Below are 15,625 nucleotides of genomic sequence, written 5' to 3'. Positions count from 1 at the left end.
TTTCTCCTAACCTGGTCCTGTCTGTCATTTGAGCCTGTGCCACAGAGGAGCTGGTCACCATCGTAGGTGTGTTGCAGTCTTTCTCAGAGGAGGGTGTAGTTAAGATCTTCTGTGGGTTTGTTACAGAGGAACTTTAGGGTCACATGTACAGTAAAGTCTTCAGGTAACTGAGACTTCTGCCACAAGGCCGTTAGACCTCGTCACGCTTGCAGAGTGAAATATATGTGGCTGCCATGTGTCGATGCACTTAAAAGCCCTCTGAAGCCTGTCGATGAAAAATTAATCAATAGTCGATCTACGAAAGAAATAGAAAATTTTATTCGAGCCAACCTGAGGATTATAACCCGGGAGACGGTCTCTCAGAAAGCTGTGAGGACCGCCCGCCCGTTAGAGGTCACGGCACAGTTAGATACATTTGTGAGACAAAGGGTTACACGTCGGATGACGTATAGACAGTTTACACAACCCAGATCTGCACGCAGGGTTAGTAGAGCGCCATCCAGACCCCGCACAGGATTAAGAAGGAATGTAGTCTCCTAAGGAGGTGTGGTCAGTGCAGACACACGGCGCTTGCTGGCGGGGAGCAAGGAGGCCCACACGGGCAGAGGGACATTTTATGTTTAAATTTTTCTTGTCTTGCCATGAAGTGTGGATTTTATTTCCTCAAACTAAAGACCCAGCTGAGGGCTCATCAGATTTTAGGGCTCTGTTAATATTTTCTTCAGCCAGATTCCAGGATGACAAGAGGAAAACAAGTTGGGACAGACCCTTGTAGTTTTTTGTATCAAGACTTGACCTGTGTTTTAAGGACCAGTGCTTTTTATTTCTTCTAAAAGAGAAAATTATTTTTTCCATGAATTCACAATACTATGGAAAAATCATATTGATATGTATGACATATCGATATGTCATATAAAATGTGTAAAATATAAATGTGTATCATAAAATAGCATATGTATCACAACATATAACAAAAATGTAAAATATGTATTATAAAAATCATATGGAAATATGTAATATATCATAAATGCATAAAATATAAGTATCATATAAAATATATCTCTTAAAATATAACAAAAATAAAATATGTATCATATAAAATATTGAAGTATGTGATATATCAGTATATATCAATATATCACAGATATATCATATTGATATATGATACCATAGTATTATTCTCATTTTACAGATGAAGTATATTCATGTCAGAAGTCAAAACTGAACTGCTTTTGTTCTTGGGTTCTGCTAGTTCAGGGCTCTCTCAGCTTGAATATGCTTAGGAATTAAGAATCCAGTGCAAGAGTTGTGAGGGTTTATGGCTTCTCAGCTTATTATTGCTTTTCTTGCATAAATAAATTAAATTCTATACTGGTATTAAAGCCAGGATGCGTCCCTGCCCACCCGCCCCCATGTCACCCCCTGTGCATTAAGCCCTACGTCCGTCTGCTGAGGGTAACCATCTCTCTCCCTTGCTCTGGGGCGTTTTGCAAGGTTGCGGAGTAGGACCTGTCAGCTGACACTTGGTCACAGGAGAGCCATTCACAGGGTGGTGGCCAGTGTCAGAACAACCTTGCAGCTGAAGGCGAGTCACTGCATTTCTCTCACAGCCCTGTGAGCCCTGTGAGCCATATTCAGAGGTCTTGTGATGAATTAATTGGCTACGACGTCATCCCCAGCAGGGCCACAGATGGAGTGAGTCAGTCCGAGCTGCTCAGCCGGTTGAGTGTTTTTGTCTTTTGTAACCGGAGCACAAACCCAGGAACAGAAGTAGGAAGTGGGACTTGGACTTGTCAGATTGTAATGGCTTTGCTGAGAGCATGTTTTACAGTGTGAGGGACGCGTCTGACTTCCCAAATCATCGGAGGGCTTAATTTACCTAACAAGCGAATGTTCCTGTTTTTTTTTTTTTTTTGTAACTTCTGGAAGAGGAAATTAGTAGGCTGCAGCCGGGGAGCTCGTGTCACCTCCCGCATCTGTACGGGGAGCGCAGGGATCATTTAGCACAGTTGGTCACTGAGGAAATCCTCCAACAACGGGACCTTCCAGGTCCACGCGGAGAGTCAGGACCACCCAGAAGAGGGCTGGCCTGCCGAGGAGATGTGTGGCTGCTCAGCCAGGACCACAGCCCGGCCGGGGGGCCGGCGGGACGCAGCCGGGGGTGTGAGCGATGGGCAGACGCACAGGACACTTGCGCGCTCGAGGATTTGGAAGTGCGCCGGGGTGGGAAGGGTCACCGATCCCCCGGAACTCGACAACAGGTTTGAAACTTCAGTTCTATCTCAGAATCTCACAGAAATGTTTCTGTAATTCACTGGGCACCAGGGAGATTAAAGCGTGTTGATGGGAAACTTGAGTTTGCAGACAGGCACGGGGTGGCTGGTAGGTGTGCAGACACGTCCTCCCTTTACGGAAAAAGTGGAGGATGGGCACTTCCTAGTGGCTGTTTGGATTCTGCTGCCCTGTGCTTCCTCCTGACCCTTCCTTTGCCCCTGCTGGAGCCACCTGCAAGCAGTGGTGCCGCCTGTCCTGTGTGGAAGCTTGAGCAGTGGTCCCACAGGGGCTGTCGGAGAAAGAAGGTGCGGCCCCGAAGGATCAGCACGCTGACAGATGGGGCGCGGGGCCAGGGGCCTCACTTCTCAGTCTGGACGGTGTGTGGAGGGCTGGGCGTCTCCAGCTGGAGGTGGGTGGTGACGGAGAGCTCGGGCTTCCTCTTCTGGAAAATCCTTTCCACCGGCAGGAAGGAAGGCGCTGGGATGAACCGGGGCTCCTAATGCAGCCCATCAAAGGAATAGCATTGTTCTGGCTGTATTCTTTGTTTTTCCTGATGTGCAAATAGTGGTTTATTCCAAACTCCTGCTAATTCTGTGGTACATATCTCTCAATTACTTCACCGTAAATTTAATAATACCTTTTTGGGGAAGAAAAACACGTTATTTTTTATCTTTGGTAATCAGTAATTACATACTTTTTTTTTTGCCCATATAACTTATTTATTTATTTTGGTTTTCATTCTGTACTTTTGTTGATGTTTTTTATTATTTTTTATACAGCAGGTTCTTATTAGTTATCCATTTTAATACATATTAGTGTATACATGTCAATCCCAATCTCCCAGGTCATCCCACCACCACCCCCCAGCCGCTCTCCCCCCTTGATGTCCATACGTTTGTTCTGTACATCTGTGTCTCTATTTCTGCCCTGCAAACCCGTTCATCTGTACCATTTTTCTAGGTTCCACATATGTGAGTTAATATACGATATTTGTTTTTCTCCTTCTGACTTACTTCACTCTGTGTGACAGTCTCTAGGTCCATCCACGTCACTACAAATGACCCAATTTCATTCCTTTTCTATGGCTGAGTAATATTCCATTGTATATATGTGCCACATCTTCTTTATGCATTCGTCTGTCAATGGGCATTTAGGCTGCTTCCATGACTTGCTGTATTCTTTTAGGTTGATTATTTCATCCATTTTGGAAGAATTCATTCATTTTATTAGTAGTAGCTCTTAATTAAAACACTACTTGTAAAGAATTTTAGTGCATATCAGTGAAACAGAAAAGTCCTTTGGGAAGTGCATTTCATTCCCAAATTTTAGTTAGATAGACAGTGAGGAGGGCCAAAGAGTAAGCTCTGATTCTCGCGATTAGTGTAAGTTTCTAAATTCGCTTAAATGTTTCTGCTTTTCTCCTTGTAGAAGTTTTCTCAAAATTACTATGACTCATAAACTGTTTATCCCATAAAGGTAGTTCGTGGTTGACAGATAATCAGCATATGATTTCTGTCATGTAAAAATTGTTGTATTTCTTCAATGGAAACTTAGTAAAATGGTATATAGTCCGCGCAGGGTAGGCGCTCATAGATCGAAAATCCCGTGCTGTCCACTCGGTCACAGAGACTCGCCTGAGTGTTCAGATACGAGCTTCACTTGTGTGCTCTCCGTGTCTGTTTCTCATCTAGAAAGGACGGCTGCGTGGCAGGAGGAGCCGGTGGTGGGTTGACACTCAATCGTCTCGAGTCTTGATCTGGATCCGATCCTGATCCCAGCTCTGCTGCCCGGAGGCCGTGTAACCCTGGCGAGTCCCCTCCTTTTCTGGGTCTCACTCTCAACTGTTCAGCTGTGTAGCTGGTTCAGACTACTTCTGAAATCCTCTCCTTCTCTGAGATTGTACAGGGTAACATCAGGACCTTCTGAACTTCCTATTCCTGTTATTCAGACAATTCTCGATTCCCCTAAGTAGGTATTTGGGGTTCCAGGCGTGGCACCCACATGAGAAGATGGCGACGTGCAGGGCCACACCAATTCTTACAGAACTTCTAAAGTTTTCGGTATGAACTTCTGCTTCTCACTTTCAGTGAATTTGCTGTTTGAGGCAGGATTTTAATCATTTTTATGTAAACAGTACTTTTAACTTAACAAGAAGTTTTCACATCCATTAGCTCCTTTCCTTAGTTTAATTTCCTTTAGATTTACTTCTCAGGTGCTGAGACGTTCTTAGACTTCTGTACAGTGGTGACGTGTGTGTCATTTAGTTGGAATTCATCTCTCGTTGGACCAGTTGTCTTGGTCCCTTTCCCACTTTCTCTTCCCCTTTGTACAGTCTGGAAAAGGTATGCGTTGTGTGCAGTACTGTGCTTGGTTTCCTGAGCTTCTCTAGGACTCGGGTTGGTCTCAGGATGGAGTGAATTACCGTTAGGCGCTTGTGCCCCAAGGATCTGGCTCCAAGTGCTCACGAGTTGTCTGTGTGTCCAGGTCAGGTGGCAGCCAGCCAGGTGTGACTCCCAACGCCTGCTTTGCTCTTGGGTTACCTTAAATCCACAGTTTCGGGTGGTCGTCTTCGCTGAGCTCATTGATGAGCAGTTTCTCCTTTTTGCTTTTTCCTTCTCTCATGATTTTCCACTTAGGCAAAGGTGAAGAGAAAGGTTCCACAAACACGGTGGAGAGGTTCCAGGTACCTAACAGTGGCACGGTGTAAACCTGGCGCAGTGCAGGGCAGAGAGAGAAATGTTCGATCTTCCCACCGTGGTTCTTGTGGAATGAAACATTTCAGACCTGGGAACTCTGAACGACGATGCTGGGCTTCAAATGTAATTGCTTCCAATCTGCTTTCTTAAAGCTGCTAATAACTTGATTTTCCCAGCTTTCCCAGCAAGTTAGATACATCCATAGGGCTGCTTATATGCGGACTCTGGGAGGATTTGCCACGTTTATCCGTGAACTGCTGTTTCTCTGATGGCAGGAGAAAATTCGACACATCTTGGCCCTGAAAAGTGTACCCCACACATGCCGAGGAGGAACTGAAACAGCCCTTCAGAGTCAGTGGTGCCTGAAGTTTCACATCTTGACATTTAGATTCAGAAGAGATCCGTTGTACTGCTTTACGGGCACCAGGACGGAGGGAGCAGAAGTAATGAGTGTAGATCTCTGATTTATCTACGATTTGGATGAACTAGTTTTATTGAACAAGGTAGAGCCTTCGCTTGTCTGTGGAAGGATCTTACGGAGAAGACAAATACAGAAACCGGGCTGTGTTTTCCCCCGTGCGCGCCTCACGGAGATACGCTGGCCGTGACTGCACCACCGTCTTTGTTTAGGGTACTTGGGGTTCTGAAGATTTTAGTAAAAGGCTACTAAAGGGAGGGTCAGGCAGGCTGGGGTGGGGAGGGGCGGGGGGTGTTTCACTGTGCTTTCCACCTAGAAACACCGTGAAAACCTTCCTGCTTAGGAGATGGAGCTGCCGGACGGGTTGAGTGCAGGGCCTAGGCAGAGCCCCGCCCCTGCCAGCTGACAGCCCCGTGCTGGTGACCCACTCCACAGGGGGCTGCAGATGCGGGGGCGGGGGCGGGGGGGACTCTCCCAGATGCCTGGGCATTGCCCCACAAGTTCCCTGCCCTCCCTGCCTGCCTTCCCTTTTCGCTGACTCCCTGTGCCACGAGGAGTTTTCTCTGACTCATTAAGAGAGTCTGTTTCCACTGGTTGCTGGATGGGATTTCGAGGTATCATCTGAGGATGAGTGAATGGTTGCAGGAATGCAGTGGAAGTTGGTATTGCTGCAGAGTCCTGCTGCTTGAGATTCAGAGAACATTCATCTTTGAGGCCGCATCTCTCAGGGATGAATCAGAGCAGCCTCCATACGGGGGCTGCTGCATCGAAGCTGCCAACCGGCTGACACTCTGTCTGGCTCTCATTCTGATAAGTATCGACGACAAGCAGGGTAAAGCCCTTGTTACTCGTCACCACAGAGAACTGTGTGGAGAGTGACCGTGTTCCAGGCAGAAGGCAGGTGCCTCCAGCTCTGGGGTCCACAGCCAGGCGCTGGGCGGCAGCCGAAGGCTTTTCCCCAAGCTCTGCTTGGCCGGGTGCGCTGGCCACGACTCCTGGGTCTCCTGGTGAGTCCTGTTGTGAGTCAGGCTGACGCTCAGCCTTATCGCTTTATTGTTACAGTAACAGAAGCTGAATAACCGCTGAACAAGGGGAAGCAAGCCTCGTGGGAGTTGGTGAGAGCGATAACCCGTGACCCGCCTGATGCTGTCATTAGACTCCCAGCCAGAACTCACCAAGGGGGACCCAGCCGAGGGATTCCCGGCAATGCACCTCCCCTTTATGGGATCCCGGGTTTATATGGAATGTTGCGCATCAGGGGTATGTCCATCCATCAGACATTTACATCTTGAAGGGTTTCCTCCTCCTCTTACTCTCTGACCTTTCTTAGTTTAGAAAGGTTAAAAATAACCCACAAAACACTACACTCAGGTCTTTACAGAACAGATGTGAATTAAAATGCGGTCTTTTTTTTTTTTTCTCACTGTGACATTTTCTTTCACTTTCATGCCTCACCCTCCCCAAAGGCAAACAAAAGAAAAAAATAAAAACCCGAAACCTTGGTAGAGCTAAGCTAGTTTTTCCACTTAGTGATTTTTTAAAGAAACTCACCCCTAACATGTGAGAACATAGAATGTGGCACCAGGTTTAGGGAAAGCTCCTCTGATCTGGGATCTTGTCTGCCTTGATCTCACCATCTCAGGCTCATCTCCCCCTGGAACTCGCTGTGTCTTCTGGGTGGTCACCTCATCTCTCTGTATTTCTGTTTTCTCTTCTAAAAGAAATTAAAGTGGTAGACCGGGTGGGAGATCCCCAAAGATGTGTTCTTAAAAATGTAGATTCCCAAGCCTCACTTCAGATCCACTGGACCAAATTCCTGGAAGTGGAGCCTGGGAAGCTTTGTTCATTACAAACAAACACGCAGAGCCTCTGGGGTTAGGTCTAGTGAAGAGTCAGGTCTGGGACCACCAGATGGGGTGTCTGAGCGCCTCCAGCTCTAACATGCCAACTGTCTGTCAGGAACTGACAGGACCCAGGGATGTCAGACAGACGTGAGGGCCTTGGCAACCGAGGGAGTCATAACTGTCTCATCTGGGGAGCAAGCCACATGGGCATTTGAGGAAGCATATTCCCAGGAAAGGGAGGAGTAAGTGCAGAGCTCCTAAGGCAGGAACATGCTTGGCGTGCACCCTAAACAGTGATGCCCGAGGGATGCAGCCAGTGAGCGGTCCTCCGTGGGCCCGTGAATGGGCGGTCGGGCCTGCAGCTGTGCACTGTGGTGTGAGAGGAAGGCGCAGCTTGCCTGCCCCCCAGCCTCTCGCCCATTGGCCTTTGCTTGAGAACAAACATTCCTGCCACTGAGCCTCTTTTCTTTGTATCTAACCATCGTTCTCTCCAGGCAGTGACTGCTGCCTTCGTGTGAACTGCTTTTACGAGAGCTGATGGAGGACCACGGTAGGCTCTGCAGAGCCCGGTGTGAGGCTCCCCTCCTCCCAGGTGGGCGCACGGGCCCCAGGGGAGGTGGCCTGCGCTTCTGCTGAACCAGGCACAGAGACCTTTGGCGGCCGCATGCAAGCTCAAGTAACGTGTCCTTGGTTCTCGTCTTCACAGGGAATTCTCTAGCAGTCTAAGTGATCTTCAAGGAATAATCCTACTGCACACTTAAAACCAGTGCTTATTACTCAGAGTTCCTATATTTTAAAAGTCCCCTTGACCACTGAATTTTTATAAAAATAGACTCTATGTTTTAGAGCAGTTTTAGGTGCCCTGGAAAGTTAAGCAGAAAGTTCAGAGCCCCTGTCTCCTGCCTGCCCCTCGCTCACCCCTCCCCTACTGTCAGCATGTGTTACAGCAGGTGAACCTGTAACTGACACATCATCATCACCCCAAACCCCGGTTTACGTTTGAGGCTCACTCTTGGTGGCGTCCATTCTGTGGGTCCGGACAAACGTGTAATGAGACGTACCCATCAATAGAGTGTCATACAGAGTAGTTTCACGGCCCTAAAAATCCTCTGTGTTCTGCCTGTTCATGCTTCCCCTAACCCCCCGGCAGCCCTGATCTTTTCAACTGTCTCGATAGTTTTGCCTTTCCTAGAATGTCATTTGGTTGGAATCATGCAGTTCGTAGCCTTTTCACGTTGGCTTCCCTCACTCAGTCATATGCATTAAAGTCTTCTCCGTGTCTTTTCATGGCTCGGTAGCTCATTTCTGTTCAGCACTGAACGATGTTCCATCATCTGGAGGTACCAGTTTATTTATCCAGTCATCTACTGAAGGACGTCTTGGTTGCTTCCACATTTTGGCAGTTGTGACTAAAGCTGCTGTAGACATCCATGTGCAGGGTTTTGTGTGGACCTAAGTTTTGTTCTTCTGGGTAAATGTCAAGGAGTATGGTTGCGGAGTCGTAAGGTAAGAGCTTATTTAGTTTTGTAGGAAGCCACCAAACTTGCCGAGTGGCTGCGCCATGCTGCGTTCCCACCAGCGGCGAGTGACAGTTCCTGTTGCTCCACAACCTCTTAGCACTTGCTTTTGTCAGTGTTCTGGATGTGGGCCACTCTAATGGGTCTGTGGTAGTATCTCGTTGTTTTGATGTGTATTTCTCTGATGACATATGTTGTGGAGCACCTTTTTCATGTGCTGATTTGCCATCTGTACATCTTTTGTGAGCTGTCCAGGTCTTTTGCCCGTTTTTAAATTGGGTAGTTTGTTTTCTTATTGTTGAGTTTTACGAGTTTTTTGTATATTACGGATACCAGTCCTTCATCGGAATTGTCTTTTGCAAATATTTTCTCGCAGTCTGAGGCTTGTCTTCTTCTCTTGATGTTGTCTTTCACGGACCAGAGGTTTTAATTTTGTTGAGGTCCGGCACGTCAGCTGTTTCTTTCATGGCGCGTGCCTTTCTGTGTGGTCACCACCATGCTGAAGGTCATCTGTTTTCTCCTGTGTTATTCTAGGAGTTTTACAGTCTTGCATTTGGGGTCTGTGATCTATTTTGAGTTAAAACTTTGTAAAGGATTTAAGGTCTGTGTCGAGATTCTTTCTTTTGAGTGTGAGTGTCCACTTGTTTCAGCACCGTTTGCTGAAAGACTGTCTTTTCTACAATGTGTTGCCTTTGCTCCTTTGTCGAAGGTCATTTGAGCGTGTGTGACTCTGAGTCTGGGTCCTCTGCTCTTCTTTGTTGATCTGTTTGTCTGTTCTTGCACCGGGACCACGCTGTCTTGTTTACTGTAACTGGAGTAAGCCCTGAAGTTGGGTAGTGTCATTCCTCTGACTTTGTTCTTCTCCTTCAATGTCCTGTTGGCTGTCCTGGGTGCTGTGCCTCCTTTCCATGTGAACTTTAGAACCAGTTTGTCGATATCCACAAAGTAACTTGTTGGGATTTTGATTGGGATTTCATTGAATCTTTAGACCAACTTGGGAAGAACTGACGCCTTGAGTCTTCCATCCGTGAACATGGAATATCTCTCCATTTATATAGTTCTCCTTTGATTTTCTTTATCAGAGTTTTGTCGTTTTCTTCATATAGATCTTGTACATATTGTGTTAGATTTATACCTAACTATTTCTTTTGGTGGGGGGATGCTAGTATAAGTAGTATTGTGTTTTTAATTTTAAATTCCACTTGTTAATTGCCAGTATATGAAATATTTTTAAAATATTTTAACAGGTATATTTTTGAGAACATGGCTGCATTCATGTCAGGCTAGTTGCATTCTCCTTTTTAAATGCCTCCATCTTTTTCTTTTATATTGTTACTAAACTTATTTTTAATATTTTTCTTAAACATTTTTTCTGATTATCATAACGGTACAATTTTGTTACTTTAAAGCATTTGGAAAATGCAAGCAAATATAAAAATGAAAACCTAACTTACTAGCAGTGCTATCACACAAATTTTTACTCCTGTTAATACTTTGATTTATTTCCTTGCAGTCCTTTTTGGTACATGGATGTAAGCTGCACTGTATTAACTAAACCATATATTGATGTATATGTATTTTACATTATATATATAAAACGCATATATACAATATACATATAACGCCTATATACAATATACATATAACGCCTATATACAATATATATATAACGCCTATATACAATATATATATAACGCCTATATACTATATATATATAACGCCTATATACTATATATATAACGCCTATATACAATATATATATAACGCATATATACAATATATATATAACGCATATATACTATATATATAACGTATATTACAATATATATATAACGCATGTATACAATATATATATAATACATATATACAATATATATAATGCATATATATACATAAATAACGCATATATACAATATATATAACGCATATATACAATATATATAACGCCTATATACAATATATATATAATGCATATATATACATATATAACGCCTATATACAATATATATAACGCCTATCTACAATATATATAACGCCTATCTACAATACATATATAACGCCTATATACAATACATATATAATGCCTATATACAATATATATATAATGCCTATATACAATATATATATAATGCATATATATATATAACGCCTATATACAATATATATAACGCCTATATACAATATATATATCGCCTATATACAATATATATATAATGCATATATATACATATATAACGCCTATATACAATATATATAACGCCTATATACAATATATATAACGCCTATATACAATATATATAACGCCTATCTACAATATATATATAACGCCTATATACAATACATATATAATGCATATATACAATATATATATAACATATATACAATATATATATAACGCATATATACAATATGTATATAATGCATATATATATACATATAAAATCTGTTTTCTTACTATTATACCACGACATTTTCCCCATGTCAATAAAACTTTTTTTTTTTTTTTTTTGTGGTACGCGGGCCTCTCACTGCTGTGGCCTCTCCCGTTGCGGAGCACGGGCTCCGGACGCGCAGGCTCAGCGGCCATGGCTCACGGGCCCAGCCGCTCCACGGCATGTGGGATCTTCCCAGACCGGGGCACGAACGCATGTCCCCTGCATCGGCAGGCAGACTCTCAACCACTGCGCCACCAGGGAAGCCCAATAAAACATTTTTAAGACAATTTTTAATGACCTTGTAGTATCTGAAATTGATGGCCTCAAAAATCTTGGGTATGTCCTGAATGGATATGAAGGATTCCAGTTTTTGACGTTACAACCCTATTTGTGTTCAAATATCTGATGGTCTCCTTGGGAGGGCATTTTCCTTGGGAGATTTTCCTTGGAGGAAGTCTGAAGGAGACCCCTTTTACTTCCCTAACAGAATTTGAAAATTGAGACACAGAAATTGGTGAGGTAGGTGGGAAACAGGCAGCGTGGGTTACAAGGGGCCGTGGCCTGTCGACGCTCGAGAGTCATCACTGCTTGCTCACTGGTTCTCAGCATCCTCGGACGCCCCGGCCTTGCCACGCGGGACGCGCCCCGTGCACCTGAGGCCGGGAGTTGAGGACCAGGTCAGCACGTGTGCGCTCTGCAGGCAGGTGGATGCCAAAGAGTGAAGGCAAGTCGTCCATCAGAATTGATTCCTCTTCCCCGGGAGGCCAGTGTGCAGGCTCGTCAGAACTGGGCCTCTGCTGGGAACCTGGAGGCAAAGATAAGCAGGCCTCCAGCCCTAACGTCTTCTCTAGGTTCCCAAGTCACTTCTTAAAGGGTACGAACGTGAGCGTTTTTCCTTAACATTTTGAAGAGCATTTTGTCTCCGTGTCCTCAGACATAATACATTCACTTGGTTCAACAAAAAAAAATATACATCTGAACCTTGTTGTTCCTACCTCTTTTTTCTTCCCCATCCCATTCAGGTAATCAGTTTTATTAGTTTGCTATAAATTTTTTTTTTTTCTCATTTTAAAAGCCATGTAACGCTTTCATTTTATTATGAAATATTCGTCATCCCGAAAGTGCAGACTATGCTATGTTAATCATATGTGTAACCACAGCCCAGTTTTCTTAAATCTTAACATTTTGCCACGTTTGCTTCACATGTATGATTCTTTAAAAAAAGAACTAAAACATTAGGGAAGTAGATGATGCTTCCTGCATCATCCTTCCTGGGCCCCATCTCCCTCCCTTCCTTCCAGAGGTAACCACGGTCTGAATATGGTACTTCACATTCCTCTGCATATCTGTCATTTACTGGCTGGGATGTATCCATGAATCGTACTGGGTTACACGTATTTAACATTTTAAAGTGGATATCACACTGTACGTATTATTTTGAAGCTTACTCTTTTATACAGCTGTATGTTTTTGAGATCCGTTTGTATAACTCCATGTACCTCTAGTGTGTTAATTCCACATTCACTATAGCACTCCACTGTGTGAATATGCTACAAATTATGTATCTGTTAGTCTATTAATGAACATTTCTTTTTTTTACAAATTTTACTATTATAAACAATGTGGCAGCGTGTAGTAGTATCACGTGTCCCTGTCTGCACATCTGCATGGATTTCATAGGGTGAAAGAAATGGAGTTTAAGTTTTAGGAAATGTGACCCTTTGGCTTTACTCAATATTCTCCGAAGTGAGTGCCCGACTCCCTTCCCACCAGCAGTGCGTGGTCGTCCTCACTGCACACCACCTTTGGCGCAGGGTCGGTTAAAGGGGAATGTAAGTGGAATCTCGTTTTGTTCTAAAACAGCTTTATCGAGATGTCACTCACTACTACAATCCACCCATTTGAAGTCTGTCCATACTTAAGTGGATGTGCTGTGTCTTCAGGGTTATACACTCATCACCACATCAACTTCGGGACATTTTCACGACCCTTGAAAGAAACTGCCTCCCACAAAAGTTGGCTGTCGTTCCCCAGTCTCCTCAGCTCTAGGCAGCCACTAATTAACTGTCTGTCTCTGTAGATTTGCCTGTTTCTGGACGTTTCCTGTAAGCAGCAGCGTACAGTCCATCATATCGCATGTTCTTCCGTGGTTGACTTCTTACATTTACGTCGTTTTCAAGGTTCACCCGTGTCTGGGCATGTAATGGCACTCGTTCCTTTCTAGTGCTGAATCGTATTCTGTCGAGTGGATAGGCCGGATTTTATTTATCCAGCGAGGGACGTGTGGTTTTTCCCATGTTTTGCACCTCTTGAATGGTGCTGTTCTAAAGATTCCTGGACAGATTTTATACGGACTTTTTTTTTTGGTTGAAGAGATGATAACTGGGATGCCAGGAACAGCAGACACAGGTCCCAGGCGTCCTCCTGGTGCAGGCGGGCAGGTGGGTGAGAAGCGGCAGGGGGCCATTTCTCCAGCCCCCTTGGCCAGCGTGGCTCAGGGCCTCCCCACCGACGTCGTGGAGTCACGGAGACCTCGTGGCGACCCCCGTGGAGCACGAGCCCTTCCTCCCCCTTCCCCCGCAAGGCCTTTCCGCAGCAATCATGCGTGTTCCGGCCTCAGGTCCCGACTGCTGGTCTCTGGAGGACGGTGACCCAGTGCTGTCTTTTGCGAGGCTTGTCTTCTCCACCCAGCCAGGGAGGGCATTTCCAGGCCAACTCATCCACCGTCTTGGCCTTTTAGTTAAAACACCAAGCTTAGGAGGTGTGGGGCCAGCTCCTGGCCTTGTTTCGTTGGCTTCATCCCACTCCTGTCCGTGGCTGGCCGTGGACCACAAGGTCTGGAACTCCCTTTAAGAACCAATGGAGCAAACACCCACTCCTGATAAACTAAGGTCGCTCCGTACCTGGGTGAGCCGAATATTCTAGTGAGTTTTGCAATCAGAGGTCAGAACTATTCTTCCCCTTCCTACTTTTTAAAAACTCAATTTGCTTAAACTGAATCTTTTTACATTTCTTTGGTGCGGAAGTAAGCAAATACGAATATGTGTCCTTCCTTCTTCCACAGGAGGAGGAGTGTGTGCCCCAGGGTCTGCTCCCTCTGTGTGGAGTTGGCCGTGGGACCCGGCTCTCCACAGCCCCCCACAACCGTGTCCAGCTGGGTGCATCCAGCAAGAGGGATGGAATTTGCCCCGCCCGTGTTCTCTCCAGTTGTTTCTAGTTCTCTGCTTTTAGCACACATGCTACAATCACACGTTTGCGTCTGTTTAGTTCCAGAAGCGGGATCGGAGTTCCAAGGTTAACGATACTGGTGACTCTCAGAGCTGTGACCGTACCCTCCGTCTGAACCTGCACCGGTCTGCGCCTCTGCCTGCATTTCTCTCGTGTGGGCCGTCTTACCTTTTGGACCTTTGCCAATCTGACAGGGGCATGACTTTAATTTGCTTTTCTCTTTCCAAGAGTGAGAGTTAGCACCTTTTCCTGTGTTTAAGGACCATCTTATTTTTGTTTTTCTGTGGACTGTCTGTGTCCATTGCCCACCTTTCCATTGGTTTGCAAATCTTTATTGATTTCTGGTTGTTCTTTATCTATTAGGGAGATTAATCCTTTGTCTGTGATACGAGTCGCTGACGTTTTCGTGAACTTTTCAAAAAGTGCTTGATCACATTTTTTCTACACAGTTGAGGTCATACTATATACATAATCCCGTGTTCTGTTTCTACACAGTTGAGGTCATACTATATACATAATCCCGTGTTCTGTTTCTACACAGTTGAGGTCGTACTATATACATAATCCCGTGTTCTGTTTCTACACAGTTGAGGTCGTACTATATACATAATCCCGTGTTCTGTTTCTACACAGTTGAGGTCATACTATATACATAACCCCGCGTTCTGTTTCTCAGTCTTGACACTGTATCATCAGCATTTTTCTTTTTCAAATGTAGCATTTCTTTAGACCCTGAGATGGAAACGCAGAGGGAGGTCTTGGGATGCAGAGCGTGTGACGCTGAGTGGTTTGCTCGTGGTGTGGAGGTGATGGCCCAGCAGCGCGGGGAGAGCAGAGTTTGGGGTCAGGAGACATTGGTTCGAGTCCCGCCTTTGCCACTTACTGGTTCCAGCCTTCTTAAAGTCTCCTAACTTCTGCACAAAATAGGTGGTGGTGTGCCAACTCTCACAGGGCATCTGTGGACGCCAGCTTAGGTACATTCTGGAAAGGAGTTAGGTGGGTATTTCTTGGGCGCCCTGTGGCTCTCACCACCAGCCTCCCTGCCTGCACCCAGACGTCAGGCCTTCTGGAACTAGCGTCTCTAGTCTCTGAGATTATGCAGTAAAAATGGACAGTTATTTCATACGGTGGAAATCAATTCAGTACAGTCCTGGAATGGTACTCACAAACTGAAAGCTGTAAGTAGGTTGGATAAATGAGAAGAGGCATCACT

At 45.0% G+C, this 15,625-nt stretch overlaps 1 protein-coding gene across 1 annotated transcript in view; it reads left to right on the top strand.

The window, feature by feature from the left end:
* Positions 1–1,957: 1,957 nt before the first annotated feature.
* Positions 1,958–15,625, top strand: part of FNIP2 (folliculin interacting protein 2) — an 86,729-nt gene continuing 73,061 nt past the window's right edge. Inside the window, exon 1 of the mRNA XM_024746139.1 lies at positions 1,958–2,261. Coding sequence (XP_024601907.1) covers positions 2,101–2,261 — 161 coding nt within the window. The 5' untranslated portion in view covers positions 1,958–2,100. The remainder of the gene's footprint in view (positions 2,262–15,625) is intronic.

This window comes from Neophocaena asiaeorientalis, unplaced genomic scaffold (genome assembly GCF_003031525.2).
Source record: "Neophocaena asiaeorientalis asiaeorientalis breed wild unplaced genomic scaffold, Neophocaena_asiaeorientalis_V1.1 scaffold51, whole genome shotgun sequence".
In the NCBI taxonomy this organism is placed as follows: domain Eukaryota; kingdom Metazoa; phylum Chordata; class Mammalia; order Artiodactyla; family Phocoenidae; genus Neophocaena; species Neophocaena asiaeorientalis.
The sequence above is the reverse complement of the archived record's forward strand: the minus strand, read 5'-3'. Positions and strand labels throughout refer to the sequence as shown.